The sequence below is a fragment of the Meleagris gallopavo genome, chromosome 7 (genome assembly GCF_905368555.1).
Source record: "Meleagris gallopavo chromosome 7, MGAL_WU_HG_1.1, whole genome shotgun sequence".
Lineage (NCBI taxonomy): Eukaryota > Metazoa > Chordata > Aves > Galliformes > Phasianidae > Meleagris > Meleagris gallopavo.
The window spans coordinates 34,895,863-34,916,937 of NC_139410.1; the positions used below are offsets into that span (position 1 = coordinate 34,895,863).

The 21,075-nt window shown below is 42.8% G+C and overlaps 1 protein-coding gene across 26 annotated transcripts in view; it reads right to left on the reverse strand.

Annotated features, from left to right (window-relative positions):
* The window catches only part of NEB (nebulin), a 119,961-nt gene that overhangs the window by 70,757 nt on the left and 28,129 nt on the right, over positions 1-21,075 (reverse strand). For all 26 annotated transcript variants that reach the window (XM_085227936.1, XM_085227935.1, XM_085227930.1 and 23 more), the window contains exons 30-57: positions 20,666-20,773; positions 18,991-19,302; positions 18,645-18,851; positions 18,062-18,166; positions 17,798-17,905; positions 16,727-17,038; positions 16,317-16,520; positions 15,783-15,887; positions 14,845-14,952; positions 14,172-14,483; positions 13,835-14,038; positions 13,422-13,526; positions 13,227-13,334; positions 11,793-12,104; positions 9,845-10,048; positions 9,432-9,536; positions 9,237-9,344; positions 7,200-7,511; positions 6,857-7,060; positions 6,444-6,548; positions 6,237-6,344; positions 4,803-5,114; positions 3,916-4,119; positions 3,503-3,607; positions 3,296-3,403; positions 2,239-2,550; positions 1,325-1,528; positions 435-539 (exon numbers count right to left, since the gene is read on the reverse strand). In XM_085227936.1, the coding sequence (XP_085084062.1) occupies positions 435-539; positions 1,325-1,528; positions 2,239-2,550; positions 3,296-3,403; positions 3,503-3,607; positions 3,916-4,119; positions 4,803-5,114; positions 6,237-6,344; positions 6,444-6,548; positions 6,857-7,060; positions 7,200-7,511; positions 9,237-9,344; positions 9,432-9,536; positions 9,845-10,048; positions 11,793-12,104; positions 13,227-13,334; positions 13,422-13,526; positions 13,835-14,038; positions 14,172-14,483; positions 14,845-14,952; positions 15,783-15,887; positions 16,317-16,520; positions 16,727-17,038; positions 17,798-17,905; positions 18,062-18,166; positions 18,645-18,851; positions 18,991-19,302; positions 20,666-20,773 (5,106 nt within the window). The remainder of the gene's footprint in view (positions 1-434; positions 540-1,324; positions 1,529-2,238; positions 2,551-3,295; positions 3,404-3,502; positions 3,608-3,915; positions 4,120-4,802; positions 5,115-6,236; positions 6,345-6,443; positions 6,549-6,856; positions 7,061-7,199; positions 7,512-9,236; positions 9,345-9,431; positions 9,537-9,844; positions 10,049-11,792; positions 12,105-13,226; positions 13,335-13,421; positions 13,527-13,834; positions 14,039-14,171; positions 14,484-14,844; positions 14,953-15,782; positions 15,888-16,316; positions 16,521-16,726; positions 17,039-17,797; positions 17,906-18,061; positions 18,167-18,644; positions 18,852-18,990; positions 19,303-20,665; positions 20,774-21,075) is intronic.

A 21,075-nucleotide genomic window follows, 5' to 3' on the forward strand; every position in this document is an offset into this window, starting at 1 on the left:
ACATAACATACATTACAACTTGACAGATAAACTATTCCTCCACATACAAGTAGAATAAAGCTTTCTAAAACCGCCTCTTACTGATGTGAATATTTCTGCCTAAACTAACTGAACACTGGGAACAATAATCATCACAACTGTGAAGGAATTATTTTTTGGCATCTCTAATGTTGGAATGAATTTTGCACTTTTCCTGCAATATATATAATGGCAGAAAGAACCTCCCAAAATTCAGAGACACACTTTTCACAGAATTTATTCAAAGCAGTGATCACAGATATATGGATGTATGTACGTACTACAAATTATGTTTCAAAAGTCACAATTTTGATTACAGGTATTTGGTGTTACTTAAATTAATTAATCTATAAAAATATATATATTAGGGTTATAAGAATATTAACACAGAACCTATGGAGATCTAACACACTCACTTCACTGTAGTTATGCATATTCTGTTTTGCCAGTATGATTTCAGGTGTGTCAGGCATGATGTGAACTTCTGTCTTGTCTTTATCCCAGGCCTCAGTATACAAACGCTGCAGGAGAAATGCCATAGGTTAAGCAAAGAAAAAAAAGATGGCAACTCAGAGATCCCATAAAAAAGAAGAACGTAGTCCTAGTCTACAAAGCCCTTATTTCTTACACAGTAGTGAGATTTTATGTTCATTTCTCTAAGTGTTTAAATTTCAGGTTAAGCATTCGTAATGTAGAAACAATTCTGCTTCAAAGAAAATAGTTAGAAAAAGGGCTTTCCACGGAATGCACATCAGACACACAGATCTAAACTCTACAAACAACAGCTCACTCAAAGAGGAAAGGGCTTTATTGACATAAATAGGGTTGAATGAGATTAGGGCATCAGATTCACAAAAATACTTACATTGTAAGAACTATCCTGAATTGTTTAAAATACAGATATTTCAAAGACTGCTTTGAAACAAATAATTTATTAACTCCTACATCACTAGAAACCTTTGATCAATCATTAGACAAGTAGCTAAATTTTATATCAAAAATTGGATGAAAGATAACATGCTACTAAATACTTACGAGAGCATGTGAAGAGCTTCAAAACTTTTAATTACAATTTAACTTGTAAGATACTGCTATGTATATTAGCAGCTGCTAAGAATAAGTTACATTCTTGGTAATCAACAAGTAACTTGCTATGCTGAATACTCATGCAGCAACCACAGAATTGTACTTCTACACTTCTACCTCACAACTGCAGCATTATTTGTGATCATGTTATTTCTAGTCTTCTGTCTCCAAGGGTTAGCAGGAGAATGCCAATATGTTGCTGAATTGAATTAGGACTCACCTTATTCATCATCTCTGCATTATGCTTAGCTAAGTTCATCTCCAGAGAATCAGTAACACTCGTAAACTTGATGGTGTCTGGAGGCTGACGGTACACTTTATCACTCAAGATCTGTCCTGCCCTCTTGGCTTTTTCAATATCCAAGGAACCAATGGGGACCCAACCAATGCCACGCATCCACTCAAGGTCTGACTTGTAGAAATTCTGTTACAAAAAAATAGGAAGACAGACATCTTTTTAAACTCCAGTTAAACTTCACATATGTAATATGAAAACAATGCTTGCTTTCGATTAGTCATTTTTCTTCTAGTTCAGTCCGCAAAATAATCTTCGTTAACCACACAGATCTAGATCCCAAACTTACTCCAAGCTATAACTCTCCCAACAGCATGCAGGAGAATGGCCAAGAAGTAATTAGAGGAAATTAAGACTTGGAATTTCAGCATAAGTGTTTCCTGCAATATAAGTTCCTAAAAAATGAGGTCATTCACAAAGAAAGAGCAAGTTCTATTTTAAATCTTTTTCTCAAATGGAAAAGGAGGAGCATTCACCTCTACAGTCATACAAATTAAAGAAAAATTCTAAGCAAGAAGTAAACTTAACACGGAGTTAGTCTGCAAAAAAAGGCACTAAGGTTCTGCATTATGATAGTACAAAGAGAATTCCCTTCCATTCTGCTAAGAGACTGGCTGAACTAAAACCTTCATAGTACTCAACCTTCCATATTTATATTCACTACTAAGAGTCCTCTGATCTTGCCTTGGAACAATTACAGAGAAACAAAATGAGAAAAACTACCGTGTGAGAGAGACAGTTCAAAAAGCTCCTATGTTTTGTATGCAGCAGCTTGTACCTTTTGTATGTTAAGCAAAAGAAATTACATACAATTTTGAAGTTGATCAGTAAGTACTCACATCACTCTGCAGGTCATAGGCCTTCTTAGCATGGATAACATCGTTCTGGTCCGGCAGGCAGATCCACTGATGCAGATAGTGGCGGTAATCAACATCGCTGACCAGCTCCTGACATTTCTTGGCCAACACGATTCCCAGCATGTCCACGGGGCTGCTGAAGTGCGTCTTGGTCTTCTCAAAGGCTTTCTTGTACTCCCTGTCACTCTGGATCTTGGCCACGTGCATTGACCACATCATCTTGGGATCGTCCTCTATGTTGCGGGCTCCAATGTGGTGGCCAAGCTGCTTGCGATACCCTTCCTTATATTTGTACTACAGGCAAAAAAAAAAAAAGTTAATTAAGTTTATTTTAACTTTCTTGACATATTAAGAACAGTCCATAGAGAACAACCTCCAGAAAACTCAGTGTGTGAAACCACAGTACTGTTAACTTCATCACATAAGCCATTGACAAACTGTAGTGTGCAAACCAAACAAAGAATTGACCAAATCATTTCTGCCTCTTAGGATTTTCATATTTACCAAAGCCCAAGTTTTAATATTCAAAGATTCGCCTCAGTATGTGAGGATATAAAAAGTGTGAAATTAAGGCATCAATAAAACACATAAAAAGTTCAGAAAATCTACCTGTCCCCAAAGACAGTCAGTAAATTAATCTCAAGAACAAAGGTTAAAAAAAAAAAAAAACACGCCTATTTAGTCTCAACTGAGGACATCAAGATTGGAACAGTATGGAAGGAAAAAGAGAGTGTAAACAAAGGCAACCATAACAAGGAATTATAAAAAATACCATTCAATTACTAATAAAAAAACTACTTTTACATTATTTTACATCAACTCTTCTGCAACCTCTATGTTTAGAAAAAAAAAGAAGCAGAGTAGATTGAGAAAGTGGGCCTATGCAGAAGCCATACCCACAAAATTAAACTAAAAGGCCAAGTTGTCAGGTAAAATCAAAAATTCTGAATGATGACACAGACAGGATAACACAGACAGAAGTTGCAAGCACTGAGAAAGCGTCCCAGACAGCGTGCCACCAAGGCTCCTGCGTACTTACATCACTGGCAATGTCCCTGGAAGCTTTAGCAGACTTGATGGGAATGGCATCTGCACGCATGTCATAGCCCTTCTTCTTGTCTTCTTCCATTGCCAGCCTGTACATTTTCTGGAAGACAAGCAAGCATTCCCCACGTGAGACAAGCAGCACTTCTGCCTGGATCGCCTCCGTCCACAACGGGACACCGATCCCAGGCAAACCACCTACCTCACTGAAGTTCACTTGGTTCTGCTGGGCCAGCAAAATACCAGGCGTATCTGGCATAATGTGAACGTTGGTCTTGTCTTTCTCCCAGGCTGCTATGTACGAGCGCTGAAAAGACCAGTGCAACACGCACTAAGAACACACAAGAGCACACCAACAAACACAAAGACCAACCCAGCTCTCTTCCTACTGACACAGGCACCTTGGATTGAACCAAGACCCCCCATCCTACACCCGTTTTTCTCTTCCGCATCGCTCCCAAACACTGCTCCAATTGCACTCAGCACACATGGATCTAAAGCACTGAACACAAATCCCCACTACAGGGCAGGGCAGCGCATCACCCCTCCCAAAAATAACAGTCCCCCTAAAGGCAGGGAAAACTCCTCCAGGTTGCAAACACAAAGAAATCTCACATGGTTCATAATGTCAGAGTTGTGCTTTGCCAGAACCATAGGCATGGAGTCAGGAAGGCTCGTGAACTTGATGGTGTCCGGGTGCTGTCGGTACTTCTTGTCACTCAGGATCATGCTCGCTCGCTTGTTCTTCTCTTCATCCAGGGAACCAAGTGGGGACCAACCAATGCCTCTCAGCCACTGCAGGTCAGACTTGTACACATTCTGAAAAGACAAAGGCACGTCAGGACACAGGGCAGCTTAGCAACATCCTTAATGGCTCTGCCTGCTAATACGGATTCGCTGCAGAACTCAAAAGTAATCTGCATCTCTTATTAAGCTCTGCTTCCATTACAACCAGTTTTTGGAGGCACATGCAGCCTACGCCACCACAAGCAGCCAGTAAGTAATCGACCAATTGCTCTCCAGAATCTTCACTACTAAATCCTCTGCAGGCAACAGGGGTAAAGATCTGCTCCATTCACCAACTGCCGGATGGCAGCAGCACACGAGCAGCTTTACTCCTCCACGCCTAATGCTCCTTAAACCATTCCCGTCCGCACAGACGGCTTTGTGTTTGCCCAAATTTGGTCATCCAAGAGTAAACCATTTGATTCTTTTGCCCTCCCCATACCAAACACAACTTTGACACCAGCACCCATCATCCTTCCACCAAAACTCTCAAGGTAAGGCACGACACTTCTGCAGACATAGAGAACGATGTCACACAAACATCTTCCTCCCCACGTCAGGACACACCATTCAACACTCACACAGGCAGCACAGCCACAGCACACTCTCACACAATCACCTATCTTACGATTCCCCAACTCCCCATCTTCTCCAACAATGGCACACAACACAGCACCGACTGCCCCTTCTCACACACCCACCACACGATAACTCACATCACTCTGAAGGTCGTACACTTTCCGGGCTTGTACAACATCGTTCTGGTCCGGCAGACAGGTCCACCGATGCAGAAGATGCTTGTAATCAACATCGCTGACCAGCTCCTGACATTTCTTGGCCAACACGATTCCCAGCATGTCCACGGGGCTGCTGAAGTGCGTCTTGGTCTTCTCAAAGGCTTTCTTGTACTCCCTGTCACTCTGGATCTTGGCTACGTGCATCGACCACATCATCTTGGGATCGTCCTCTATGTTGCGGGCTCCAATGTGGTGGCCAAGCTGCTTGCGATACCCTTCTTTATACTTGTACTGCAGGGTTAAAGGAGATCAGTCAATTTCAGTTTGGACTTCCATCCCCTTTTGACCCTGTTCTCTAATAAATCCTGCAAAAACCACACTGCTAATCAAGGTGGACAAAATCCCAATGTAATTGGGCTCAGAAGCACAACATTTCCCCACAAAGGGATTCACACCCCTCACTCCCCAGGCCTGCACTGGACAGCTGGAGGTACATGGAGGTCCACACTGCAACTCCAGCCAACCTAGCTTTGCAATCAGGAAAACCATCTTCGTGAAAAACTGGAAAGAACCCTCCACACTGATCAAGAAGCCATCCTGGGTTTCATCCTGATCTGCTCTGTTGGGACTCCCCCACACAGCCCAAAGGAGCAGCACGTCGTCTCTCCAGCACACAGCACTGGAGCCCTGCTCACTCAACCTAATGGGAGACCTCAGCTGAAACTACACAACTGCATACACCACGGCAGATACAGCAGACAGCCCTACACTCTTCCCTCCTCTTCTTTCTGAAACAAACAGGAACACTGAAAAAAAGACTGAATTTGACCACCATGAATAATGGAACAGACCAGAACGACAAAATGCTGCATGAGAGTAAATTCAGTACATGCATGGCTGCACCATGAACGGATATTTGGCATCACAAGCAATAACAAACTCAAGCCAGCCTGACAGTGGCTGGACCTGATTCAGCCCAAACACAAACAATAAATGCTGCTGTCGTATCACAAAGCTTGCTTTGGGTTTTCCTCTCCAAAGCACAGTGGTGCAGCTGCAGACAGCAGGGGAGGGCAGAACTGCACTACTGACACCATCTCAAGTCTCCTGCATGAGCTGAAGGTGCAACAAGCCCTCAAAGGATGCTGCTTTTCATTAGCTACTACATCAAGTTCCAGCTAACACGCTCCCTATACAGCGTACAATGCCCTTCACTGCACTCACACACACAACAATCATGAACTGCAACAGGAAGAACCTCCTCAACCAACGTCCTTGCAGACCAACTCAGCAGTGACGACAGCTCACAGCTCTACTGTCACCATTCATCTGCATTTGCAATCTCTGCTCTTCAGACACAGGCACAGAGAAAGCGTCCCAGACGGCGTGCCATCAAGGCTCCTGCGTACTTACATCACTGGCAATGTCCCTGGAAGCTTTAGCAGACTTGATGGGAATGGCATCTGCACGCATGTCATAGCCCTTCTTCTTGTCTTCTTCCATTGCCAGCCTGTACATTTTCTGGAAGACAAGCAAGCATTCCCCACGTGAGACAAGCAGCACTTCTGCCTGGATCGCCTCCGTCCACAACGGCACACCGATCCCAGGCAAACCACCTACCTCACTGAAGTTCACTTGGTTCTGCTGGGCCAGCAAAATACCAGGCGTATCCGGCATAATGTGAACGTTGGTCTTGTCTTTCTCCCAGGCTGCTATGTACGAGCGCTGAAAAGACCAGTGCAACACGCACTAAGAACACACAAGAGCACACCAACAAACACAGAGACCAACCCAGCTCTCTTCCTACTGACACAGGCACCTTGGATTGAACCAAGACCCCCCATCCTACACCCGTTTTTCTCTTCCGCATCGCTCCCAAACACTGCTCCAATTGCACTCAGCACACATGGATCTAAAGCACTGAACACAAATCCCCACTACAGGGCAGGGCAGCGCATCACCCCTCCCAAAAATAACAGTCCCCCTAAAGGCAGGGAAAACTCCTCCAGGTTGCAAACACAAAGAAATCTCACATGGTTCATAATGTCAGAGTTGTGCTTTGCCAGAACCATAGGCATGGAGTCAGGAAGGCTCGTGAACTTGATGGTGTCCGGGTGCTGTCGGTACTTCTTGTCACTCAGGATCATGCTCGCTCGCTTGTTCTTCTCTTCATCCAGGGAACCAAGTGGGGACCAGCCAATGCCTCTCAGCCACTGCAGGTCAGACCTGTACACATTCTGAAAAGACAAAGACATGTCAGGACACAGGGCAGCTTAGCAACATCCTTAATGGCTCTGCCTGCATAACCCAACCAACAATGGCACACAACACAGCACCGACTGCCCCTTCTCACGCACCCACCACACGATAACTCACATCACTCTGAAGGTCGTACACTTTCCGGGCTTGTACAACATCGTTCTGGTCCGGCAGACAGGTCCACCGATGCAGAAGATGCTTGTAATCAACATCGCTGACCAGCTCCTGACATTTCTTGGCCAACACGATTCCCAGCATGTCCACGGGGCTGCTGAAGTGCGTCTTGGTCTTCTCAAAGGCTTTCTTGTACTCCCTGTCACTCTGGATCTTGGCTACGTGCATCGACCACATCATCTTGGGATCGTCCTCTATGTTGCGGGCTCCAATGTGGTGGCCAAGCTGCTTGCGATACCCTTCTTTATACTTGTACTGCAGGGTTAAGGGAGATCAGTCAATTTCAGTTTGGACTTCCATCCCCTTTTGACCCTGTTCTCTAATAAGTCCTGCAAAAACCACACTGCTAATCAAGGTGGACAAAATCCCAATGTAATTGGGCTCAGAAGCACAACATTTCCCCACAAAGGGATTCACACCCCTCACTCCCCAGGCCTGCACTGGATTGCTGGAGGTACATGGAGGTCCACACTGCAACTCCAGCTAACCTAGCTTAGGAACAAGGAATGCTGCTCCTAGAAGAAAACATCCAGACTGATCTAGCAGGCAACCTGCAATTCATCATGGAACTCCCTGAGTACACTCAACCTTGTAAGCCCATGGAAGCAATACTGAGCTCTCTATTGATAATTTTGAGGATCAATCTTATTCTTCCATCCTTGTCAAAACCTCAGCTGCAGGCCAGCAACAACCTGAAATTTGGGCAGTTACAGCAGACAGCTCTTTACTTTTCCCTTCTCTTCTTCCTGAAATGTACAGTAAGCCTGATAGAAGACTGAATTAATTTACCTTGAATTATGGACAATCCAAAACTATAAAATGGTGCATGAAGAGTAAATTTAGCTCCTTTACAGCTACATGCAGTTATCGAAGTGTCATAGAATCCTAAATCAGCTTGGGTTGGACGGAACCCCAAAGACCATTTTGACCAACTCCTCTGTAATGCGCTGAAATTTCTTTCACTAGACCAGGAGGCATCAAATTCCATCTTGATATTGAAAGATATCCACAAATGGTGTATTCACTTCATTGGGCAACCTATACCAGTGACTCTTACTAGCACTGTAAGAATGGAATTTTTCACCATTTCTTGTCACATCTAGCCTTTTTCAGTTTCAAACCACTACCCCTTGTCCTATCACAAAATACCCTTGTAAAAAAATGTCTTTCTCAATGTTTCCTATAACCGCCCTATAAAAACTGAAAGCCTACAATAAACTTGCCCAGGAAACAACTTCTTTCCAGGCAGGTCATCACCATCTACCTCAGGACTGCTTTGTAAGGAAGGTAATCTAGCCTTCTGATGAATTCCGTGGTGCTTTAACAGATCCAGATTAAAAAGTCCACTTATTTCTTGTGGTGGGAGCCCAAGAGCTAAACGAAGTACTTTAGACTGAGGTTCAGAAAGGTACAATAGAGGAGAATACCTCAAGGGAAATACCACTACTGAAACAGCACAAAGATAAAACTCAAGTGCTATGCTGTAAACAAAGCCAAGAAATCATAATCAGCAACATGAACAGTGGAAGTGTAATGATGGCTCAATAGTGGTTATTATAAATGCTCCTGTCATATCACAAAGCTTGCTTTGGGTTTTCCTCTCCAAAGCACAGTGGTGCAGCTGCAGACAGCAGGGGAGGGCAGAATTGCACTACTGACACCATCTCAAGTCTCCTGCATGAGCTGAAGGTGAAACAAGCCCTCAAAGGATGCTGCTTTTCATTAGCTACTTCATCAAGTTCCAGCTAACACGCTCCATATACAGCGTACAATGCCCTTCACTGCACTCACACACACAACAATCACGAACTGCAAAAGGAAGAACCTCCTCAACCAACGTCCTTGCAGACCAACTCAGCAGTGACGACAGCTCACAGCTCTACTGTCACCATTCATCTGCATTTGCAATCTCTGCTCTTCAGACACAGGCACAGAGAAAGCGTCCCAGACAGCGTGCCACCAAGGCTCCTGCGTACTTACATCACTGGCAATGTCCCTGGAAGCTTTAGCAGACTTGATGGGAATGGCATCTGCACGCATGTCATAGCCCTTCTTCTTGTCTTCTTCCATTGCCAGCCTGTACATTTTCTGGAAGACAAGCAAGCATTCCCCACGTGAGACAAGCAGCACTTCTGCCTGGATCGCCTGGACACCGATCCCAGGCAAACCACCTACCTCACTGAAGTTCACTTGGTTCTGCTGGGCCAGCAAAATACCAGGCGTATCCGGCATAATGTGAACGCTGGTCTTGTCTTTCTCCCAGGCTGCTATGTACGAGCGCTGAAAAGACCAGTGCAACACGCACTAAGAACACACAAGAGCACACCAACAAACACAGAGACCAACCCAGCTCTCTTCCTACTGACACAGGCACCTTGGATTGAACCAAGACCCCCCATCCTACACCCGTTTTTCTCTTCCGCATCGCTCCCAAACACTGCTCCAATTGCACTCAGCACACATGGATCTAAAGCACTGAACACAAATCCCCACTACAGGGCAGGGCAGCGCATCACCCCTCCCAAAAATAACAGTCCCCCTAAAGGCAGGGAAAACTCCTCCAGGTTGCAAACACAAAGAAATCTCACATGGTTCATAATGTCAGAGTTGTGCTTTGCCAGAACCATAGGCATGGAGTCAGGAAGGCTCGTGAACTTGATGGTGTCCGGGTGCTGTCGGTACTTCTTGTCACTCAGGATCATGCTCGCTCGCTTGTTCTTCTCTTCATCCAGGGAACCAAGTGGGGACCAGCCAATGCCTCTCAGCCACTGCAGGTCAGACCTGTACACATTCTGAGAAGACAAAGACATGTCAGGACATAGGGCAGCTTAGCAACATCTGTAACCCTCACCAGAACTCCTCCAACCAATGGGGGCTTCTTCTGCGAAGACAGACTCCCCTGCAGAACCCAACCTGACAGCAATCTGTGTCTCCTCTTAAGCTCAGCTGCTGCCATTACAACCAGGTTTTGGAGGCATGTGCAGCCTACATCACCAGAAGCAACCAACAAAGTTGTCCTCCAGCATATTCTCTGCAAATTCCTCTACAGGCAAGAGGGGCAAAGATCTACTCCATTCACCAACTGCTAGATGGCAGCAGCACACAAGCAGCTTTACTCCTCCATACCTAATGCTCCTTAAACCATTCCCATCTGCACAGATGGCTTGTGTTTGTCTAGCTTTGGTCACCCAAAAGTGAAAATTCGATTCCTTTGCCATCCCCTGCCATAATAAAGTTTGGCTGTCTGCAACAACCCTTCTTTCAAACTCCTCAAGATATGCAACAATTCTCTGAACAAAAATTACAACACTGTATTATTAGGCATGATTTTGGTAATGGTTGCAGCTGTCAGTTTGGCTTCTGTGAGAATAGTTCCAACGCAACCCTATGATAGATAACAGCTATTTCCACCTTTCACCAGTAGGAACCCACTGTTGTTCAGAACTGAATTAATCTGGTTGCCCCTCCAGAGAACACTGGAGGAAGGAGAAAACAGCTGTACTACAGCTGTTCAAACAGAAGAGTGAGAAAATGTGATAGAAACCTTTCAGACACCAGCATCAGTGAAGGAAGAGGACAGGAGGTGCTCCAGGCACGTGCTCACAAGTTCCTTCCCTGCAGCCCAGATATGGTCCATGGTGGAGCAGGCTATTTTCCTGCAGCCCAAGTGCAAGATGTGGACTATATGTCCACATGCAACTCACGAAGAAGCCTATGGAAGCTGGCAGATGTGGCCTGAAGGAAACTGCTGCCCATGGAAAGCTCATTAAAGAGCAGGTCCCCAGGACTAGAGCTGCAGCCCATGGAGAAGAGCTCGCACTAGAGCAGGAGGTCTGGGGAAGCTAATGCCTGTACAGACCCATGCTGCAACAGTCCCTGAAGGATGGGCTCAGTGTTACAGTGCTGTGTTTGAGCAGTGCTTGAATTGCTCTAGCAAGGGGGAAGCCCACACAGGATCAGTTCTGGACAAAGGGCAACCCATGGGAAGAACCCCATGTGGAGCAGGGCCAGAAAGAGAATAGAGAAGCAATAGAGATGAAGTGTCATGCATCGACTGCAACTGTCATTTCTCATTCCACTGCACTGCTGGGGGCAAGAAGAAAAAAGAGGGTAGAAGTGAGAAAAGATATTCTAGGGTTATTTTCATTTTCTCACAGCCCAGGACTAATAGAAATAAACAATAAACTACATTTGTCTGCATACATTAAGCTAATTGGTGAGAGTGTACCATATTCATATCTAATCTTATGACCTCATCTTATTAAATCTGCTTCCCATTGCTACAACAGGGAGAACAAAAGGAGCAGTGTGATGAACTTCCAATAGCAAAGAGTGAGAATCACAATAGATACCATACAAACATCTTCCTCCCCACATCAGGACACACCATTCAACACTCACACAGGCAGCACAGCCACAGCACACTCTCACACAATCACCTATCTTACGATTCCTCAACTCCCCATCTTCTCCAACAATGGCACACAACACAGCACCGACTGCCCCTTCTCACACACCCACCACACGATAACTCACATCACTCTGAAGGTCGTACACTTTCCGGGCTTGTACAACATCGTTCTGGTCCGGCAGACAGGTCCACCGATGCAGAAGATGCTTGTAATCAACATCGCTGACCAGCTCCTGACATTTCTTGGCCAACACGATTCCCAGCATGTCCACGGGGCTGCTGAAGTGCGTCTTGGTCTTCTCAAAGGCTTTCTTGTACTCCCTGTCACTCTGGATCTTGGCTACGTGCATCGACCACATCATCTTGGGATCGTCCTCTATGTTGCGGGCTCCAATGTGGTGGCCAAGCTGCTTGCGATACCCTTCTTTATACTTGTACTGCAGGGTTAAGGGAGATCAGTCAATTTCAGTTTGGACTTCCATCCCCTTTTGACCCTGTTCTCTAATAAGTGCTGCAAAAACCACACTGCTAATCAAGGTGGACAAAATCCCAATGTAATTGGGCTCAGAAGCACAACATTTCCCCACAAAGGGATTCACACCCCTCACTCCCCAGGCCTGCACTGGACTGCTGGAGGTACATGGAGGTCCACACTGCAACTCCAGCCAACCCAGCTTTGCAACCAGGAAAACCATCCTCGTGAAAAACAGGAAAGAACCCTCCACACTGATCAAGAAGCCATCCTGGGTTTCATCCTGATCTGCTCTGTTGATACTCCCCCACAGAGCCCAAAGGAGCAGCACGTCGTCTCTCCAGCACACAGCACTGGAGCCCTGCTCACTCAACCTAATGGGAGACCTCAGCTGAAACTACACAACTGCATACACCCGGGCAGATACAGCAGACAGCCCTACACTCTTCCCTCCTCTTCTTTCTGAAACAAACAGGAACACTGAAAAAAAGACTGAATTTGACCGCCATGAATAATGGAACAGACCAGAACTACAAAACGCTGCATGAGAGTAAATTCAGTACATGCATGGCTGCACCATGAACGGATATTTGGCATCACAAGCAATAACAAACTCAAGCCAGCCTGACAGTGGCTGGACCTGATTCAGCCCAAACACAAACAATAAATGCTGCTGCCGTATCACAAAGCTTGCTTTGGGTTTTCCTCTCCAAAGCACAGTGGTGCAGCTGCAGACAGCAGGGGAGGGCAGAATTGCACTACTGACACCATCTCAAGTCTCCTGCATGAGCTGAAGGTGAAACAAGCCCTCAAAGGATGCTGCTTTTCATTAGCTACTTCATCAAGTTCCAGCTAACACGCTCCATATACAGCGTACAATGCCCTTCACTGCACTCACACACACAACAATCATGAACTGCAAAAGGAAGAACCTCCTCAACCAACGTCCTTGCAGACCAACTCAGCAGTGACGACAGCTCACAGCTCTACTGTCACCATTCATCTGCATTTGCAATCTCTGCTCTTCAGACACAGGCACAGAGAAAGCGTCCCAGACGGCGTGCCATCAAGGCTCCTGCGTACTTACATCACTGGCAATGTCCCTGGAAGCTTTAGCAGACTTGATGGGAATGGCATCTGCACGCATGTCATAGCCCTTCTTCTTGTCTTCTTCCATTGCCAGCCTATACATTTTCTGGAAGACAAGCAAGCATTCCCCACGTGAGACAAGCAGCACTTCTGCCTGGATTGCCTGGACACCGATCCCAGGCAAACCACCTACCTCACTGAAGTTCACTTGGTTCTGCTGGGCCAGCAAAATACCAGGCGTATCCGGCATAATGTGAACGTTGGTCTTGTCTTTCTCCCAGGCTGCTATGTACGAGCGCTGAAAAGACCAGTGCAACACGCACTAAGAACACACAAGAGCACACCAACAAACACAGAGACCAACCCAGCTCTCTTCCTACTGACACAGGCACCTTGGATTGAACCAAGACCCCCCATCCTACACCCGTTTTTCTCTTCCGCATCGCTCCCAAACACTGCTCCAATTGCACTCAGCACACATGGATCTAAAGCACTGAACACAAATCCCCACTACAGGGCAGGGCAGCGCATCACCCCTCCCAAAAATAACAGTCCCCCTAAAGGCAGGGAAAACTCCTCCAGGTTGCAAACACAAAGAAATCTCACATGGTTCATAATGTCAGAGTTGTGCTTTGCCAGAACCATAGGCATGGAGTCAGGAAGGCTCGTGAACTTGATGGTGTCCGGGTGCTGTCGGTACTTCTTGTCACTCAGGATCATGCTCGCTCGCTTGTTCTTCTCTTCATCCAGGGAACCAAGTGGGGACCAGCCAATGCCTCTCAGCCACTGCAGGTCAGACCTGTACACATTCTGAAAAGACACATCAGGACACAGGGCAGCTTAGCAACATCCTTAATGGCTCTGCCTGCATAACCCAACCAACAATGGCACACAACACAGCACCGACTGCCCCTTCTCACACACCCACCACACGATAACTCACATCACTCTGAAGGTCGTACACTTTCCGGGCTTGTACAACATCGTTCTGGTCCGGCAGACAGGTCCACCGATGCAGAAGATGCTTGTAATCAACATCGCTGACCAGCTCCTGACATTTCTTGGCCAACACGATTCCCAGCATGTCCACGGGGCTGCTGAAGTGCGTCTTGGTCTTCTCAAAGGCTTTTTTGTACTCCCTGTCACTCTGGATCTTGGCCACGTGCATCGACCACATCATCTTGGGATCGTCCTCTATGTTGCGGGCTCCAATGTGGTGGCCAAGCTGCTTGCGGTAGGCTGTTTTGTACTGATACTGAATGAACGCAGAAAACACAGTGTTTTCAAGAAGCAATTTAAAGTTCTCTATTGTCAACAAAGATGTTAATTTTTGAATTAAACGACATATTCATATCATTTTATTATATTATACATTTTGACTATTATACAGGAATTATTTATTGAACATTTTACAGTAATTTTTATATTTACGTTATCTTTTCTTTCAAGTTATTTTACTCCATTCAATTAACTTCACATAATAAAGAAGTAGACATTGCTGTGCTACCAAGAGACTGTTAATGTTTAAATCTCAGATCTGTTAATCAGTCATCATTCACCAGTAACCTTTACCAGTTTCATGGCACACCACTATTTTCACTCAGTCAGACTCTTACTTCACTGGCAATGTCTCTGGATGCCTTCGCTGCCTTGAGGGGTATAGCATCTGGAGGAAGATCATAGCCTTTCCTCCTCAGCTCTTCGTATCCTAGCTTGTAATGTTTCTGTTGGAGAAGAATTTGAAGAAATTGTTATTAAAATAATTGAAATTATTGTTAAAGTAATTGTTAAAAGTAAGGTAATTACAGCTGCGGACTGTTTTCCAATATGGAAAAAAGATAAGCTGATCTAACCCACACAATACTACCTTTTTATTCCATTGATTACTAAAAAGAAAGAATGAGATTTCAAATGTGGTTTCATTCCATAGCTTACACAATTTTGTAACTGATAATATGAAATACATTAAACCAACTTTATTTTTTCCTGATTAACTCATCTGAGGGTACATCTGTACTAGAAATATAAATCTGAGTAAATAAGTCTTCTACTGAGGTGAATAATACAGCCCCACAGCTTGCTGCACCCCATTTCAATGATAATTACTTGTCTTCAAGACTTCTTATGATACAACTGCTAACGTTTCTTTACTGTTTACATGTAGCTGATATTTGTTCCACTTTAACCAAGAATTTGATGTAAAGTAATTCTAAATAATTCTAAGAAGATAATTCAATATAATTAGACTTTTACCAAAACAAAAATTGCAGTCCTACTAAAAACTACTGAACTTATATCTATAATGTTAACATGATCTATAAGGATGAAAGAGAAAGCATCAAACTTGCTTTATCCTCTTGGTTTGCTTTCCTTTCTAGCAATTTCATTTCCACCTTAAAATTCAGTAATTTACTCAGGTATCCCAGTGCATAACAACTTTAACAGGTACGCTAACAATTGTTAGATTGTTGAAACTGCTCCATTCCATTTTAAACTACAGCTACAAAGGGTAAACCCAAATTGCATAGAAGAAACATTATAGAGGCATACTTACATCACTTGTGTTGATTAAGTTTGATTTAGCCAACAAAATTTCAGGTGTATCAGGCATGATATGAACCTGAGTTTTGTCCTTGTCCCAAGCCTCTCTATATAGTATCTGAAAGGAGACATGAATAAAACTAGTTCGTATGCATGGCAGTGAATTCAGCTTACCTTTTCTGTACAACAACACATCAATGCTGTGTGATCAAGCAGGAATGACTTAACAATGCAAGATACTTAAATAAAACAGTACATCAACTTCTTACTGAAGTATCTTTTTCCCTTCTTTACATGCATGAAGGGTCAAGGAGACAGCATTGTGTCAATACACTGATGTACTACAGTAAGGATTCTATTTGCAGTTGTTGCTGAGTAAATTAGATAGTCCTAAAGACTCAAATCTGCTCAATAAGACAACTGAACAGTAAGGCACAGATTGAAAATACTGGATACCTGTATATTTTAACTGCATTCTGGTATAGCAATCTTTACAACAAATGCATACTAAAGTATTCCTTCATTTACTGGATCTAAAGCAACTTACATCACTTCTGTTTTTGGCATTAGATTTTGCTAAAGTGATATTCATGGCATCTGGGATACTTGTGAACTTAATAGTATCTGGGTGCTGCCGGTACTTCTTTTCACTTAGTATTTCAGAAGCTTTCTTGTTCTTTTCAGACTCCAAAGATCCCAAAGGACTCCATCCAATGCCTCTGAGCCACTGTAGATCTGACTTGTACAGATTCTGTTAAGGAATAAATAAATAAATAAATAAATAACATAGTATATATTCTTTCACTGGCCGTGTATTAAACCATAGTAAGAGACTAACTGGTGTATTATCCTCAATTTGAACTTCAGTGCTGTCAAGAGCCAGTTATTAAGGATACTTTTCAAAAAGTAGTAAATATTTTATGTAAAATGAAGAAATCAAATTCAGAGAAGACTTACATCACTCTGTAGTTCGTAGACCCTCTTTGCTTGGGTGACATCATTTTGGTCTGGTAGACAAGTCCAGCGGTGTAGCATGTGTTTGTAGTCTACATCACTAACCAATTCCTGACATTTCTTAGCCAGAAGAAAACCTAACATATCCACAGGCATGTTAAACTTTGTCTTCCACTTCTCAAAATCTTTCTTATACTCCCTCTCGCTCTGCATCTTGGCTACTTGCATAGACCACATCATCTTCGGATCATCCTGTAAGCTCCGGAATCCAATGTGATGTCCCTGCTGCTTGCGGTAACCCTCTTTGTATTTGTACTAAAATGATAAATATAAATTATTGAAATTGCAGGAAGAATCAGGCAGTGATAAAATGTATAAGGCAAATATGTTCTCTCAGTTTAATGCTCCTCATTACCAATGAAATAAGCAATTTGCTATGGCATCTCATGTAAAGACATCAGCCTCTCAATTCATGTGCATCATTTGGTGTCTGTGAATGTCTTCCCTGGGAACAAACTGACTCCCCTGGAGAGGAAGAGCGCATGGTTCTAACAGTGGTCTCCTGTGCCACTGATTTATATAGTCACAGCCTAAAGGCTGTCACACTGCACTATTTTGATAAACAAAACAATCAGCTTAAGCACTGACCACATGTCCAATGATTGATGAAATTTCCATAAATACAGGAGTTGATATTAATATCAAGTTACGGAAAACAACAACAAGACATCACCATATCTACTTCTGAGTTGTAAAGAGGATTTCAAAGCAGAGGCACTGGGACCAACTTCTTGACGCTCTGAAGACATAACATTCAAAAGAGCAGACAATTCAGTTCAAACTGTTCCTAACTTCCTACAACCAGCCACTTCGTGGGTGGACCGCAATCTTTCTGAAGTGCCAAAACATAAGAATCACTCTCCTTAAAATGTTGTCTTCACTGACAAAAATGGACCAGGAATGTTTTTAAATGTTTTTATCAGCAATTAAAAAAATTTTTTTTTTAAACAAGTCACTCTTTTACAGAAGGGTCTTCATAAGAGTGCACTTCAGACAGAAATAAATGTTGCTTACATCACTTGCAATGTCCCTTGAAGCTTTGGCAGCTTTCACTGAAATGGCTTCAGGTGTGAGGTCATAGCCCTTCTTAATCATTTCCTCCCAGCCGAGCTTGTATTGTTTCTAAAACAGAAAACAATTTTGATTAAAAAGCCTTATTAATACATATGTCACCTTCCTCTTAGATATTTATTTTGAAATGAAAGGGTACCTTGAAATTGGAAGTAGATTAATTTAACATTAGCTTGAAATGTAAAAGAAAGCATTAAAAAGCTCTACCTGACTGTAGTTCGCCATGTTCTGTTTTGCCTGTAGAATATCTGGTGTATCTGGCATCACGTGAACTTGAGTTTTATCCTTCTCCCAGGCTTGAGTATAAGCATGCTATTGAAAAAAGGAACATCAGATTATTAGTATAGGTGACAAAGGCCAGTTCTTACAGGGTTTTTGCCCTTCTGTCTGTCCGCTTTGATTACAGATGGGTAAAAAGCAGAAAATGTTAACTTAGATTTATTTTACTATGTGATGACTCAATCCAGAATCAGTTAAATCAGGATCCAGTCTTGCTTTTGTTGAGGCCTACCCACCAAGATATGTCAGTAACTGCCATGTAAGTATGAAAAAAAAAAAAAAAGATGCTGGAGAGGTAGCAATGAAAAAAATGAGCAAAAAATTGATTTAATCAATGCTTCTTAGCAACAACTGAGTATTTCAATTCAGAAAAAAATCTGAATAAGGAGCCATTTTTAAGCAACAGTCATTTTTCCCTGAGGAAACACTATCTAAAAGCAGTGACAGAGATTTATATGAAGTTTATTAGTTATATACGAGTGTCTGACAAACGATCTCCATAAATACTCACTTTATTCATTATATCTGCATTGTGTTTTGCAAGGACCATATCCATGGCATCAGTCTGTTTTGTAAAAGAAAACGTGCTGGGATGCTGTCGGTATTTCTGGTCACTTGCGATTTCTGTAGCTTTCTTAGATTTCTCCACATCCAGAGAACCAACAGGACTCCAACCAATACCTCTGAACCATTCATTGTAATCCTGTTTGTATTCATTCTGCCAGGAAACAAAAGCGAAGATTACAACTTACAAATGGTTCACACTAAATTATTCTTCTTTCCAAAACACTTAAAATGAGAAAAAAAGAAAACAGGTATAGATGTGAATGATAATGAGGAAGAAAACAGAAACTTACATTACTTTGTATCTGATTCATGTTCCTGCACAATTCAAAACTCATTGCATCTGGCAGAAGCATATAGTGGTGTATCAGTCGTTTGTAGTTTGCATTGGTTACACGATCTTGTGCCTCCTTAGCTGCCACGATACTGAGTGCATCAGAAGGTGTTTGGTAATGAGTCTTGCTTGCCTCATAGGCCTTCTTGTATTCACGATCAGACTGCATCTTAGCCACTTGCATATAATGAACGAGTTTGGGATCATCCTGAAGGCTGCGGAAGCCTACAAGCTTTCCCTTGTCTTGTTCATAACCTAATTTGTATTTATACTGTGCAGAGAACAGAGACAGATTTTAGTTCTACTTCATTTGTTTAACAAGCAAATATCTACCTTGTGAGGAAAAAAAAAAAACTATATTAGAATTTTTACACTACTAAACAAACACTAAGAATACAGAGGTGGTAGTTCTGTCTGCTTCTTGTCACAGTGCTTAACAAGTGTCAAAATTCTGTGAGGGCCCAATCAAAACCAGTATTCATAAAACATTTTCTTGAGAAATGCAATTTCCGTATGCTACTTTATTCTGCTTTTGCATGGGGTTCAATGTAACTTGGGATGTGATTGCTTTCTAACCTCATTATAAATGCTACAATGAGAATATGAAGCAGACTGACAAAAATCCAAACCAACACATTAGATCTGATTTGAAGACAGTCCTTTGGAAAACATGAACTTGTTCTTTCTACACTAGAGCTTAGAGATAACCTTACTAGCTCTAAGATGAACTATCTCAAGTACTAGAAACAGGATGCATCAATCCACACTGCTCTCTGTCATTATGTTTGTACTACTACCACTATTCAACTTGAGTAACAATCTTAGTGATAGTCTGAGCCATTATCAGAAAACTTGAATTTGTATCTAAAGACTGGACATAAATCAACAGATCTGTATGGCACTTCCATGAAGTTAATTTGCTCAAATGAATCATGAATTCAAGATACACCAGATCTTTTTGCATTTGTTTAATTAATAAAACCACTGGGCGGATTTCTTAAACCCTTCCTCAGTCTCTAACCAGCTCTGGACCATGGACTTCACAAACCAAACATCAGTTCCATTTTCCTTAACTGCTTACTACCTGGTGAGAACTGAGGGACTAGACTGCCCTCACACTTAGAGCAGTGGTAGAGCAAATTGATTTTTCAGTGGCTGCTCCATCTCATACGTTGTTAAGAAAGACAGAGAGCTAAAAAAGATAATGTATCCTTAGGCCCTAATTCCACTGCTCTCCCAGGCTGGATTCACCACAGGAAAACCCTTGTCACTGATACACAAAGGATTTCAGAATGGTCACGAATCCAGAAACTTGTATTCTCTGCATTTAATTTGAAGATGAAATTTAATAAGGCTATCACTAAAAGAACATCCCAGAAGCAAGAGTAATTCAAGGCCATATTTGTTCTTTTCCAATTCTTGCAAGACTCATGTGTGTATATCTTCCTCCTGAGAGTCTTCCATGCATCTCCTTACCCTTCTAATGGAGAATCTGTACTTTAACCATGCTAGAAAAATGCGTTAGAATACATCAGAATTATTTACAAACAAGAGAATTAACAGACTTCATAGAATTGGCATACTGAGTTGTGCCAAGAAAATGAAATTGATTGCTGTTTTTTTCCAGAACTTACATCACTAGCAATGTCCCTTGAAGCTTTGGCAGCTTTAATAGGGATAGCATCAGATCTGAGATCGTACCCTTTCTTTCTGGCTTCTTCAAAAGAATGTCTATACATTTTCTGTGAAAGGAAAGAAGAAGCATCCTTTAAAAATGCAAAATACACAACATGTACTTAAAAAGAAGTCATACTGTATACATTTTATATGTCAGCTTGAGACACAGACTATTCATATGTTTAATATTCTTCGAAAAGCTGTTTAAGCCATTCAGGCACACAAAAACAGGGATTCACCTTCAAAATTAACTCCAGTCCTTAAATTTACAAATCAATGCAGCTGAACTGCACTATAACCCATAAAAACACCTAAAACAAAAGAGCAAATACCTGCATTTCTTTCATATGCACAAAAACTGGTGAAA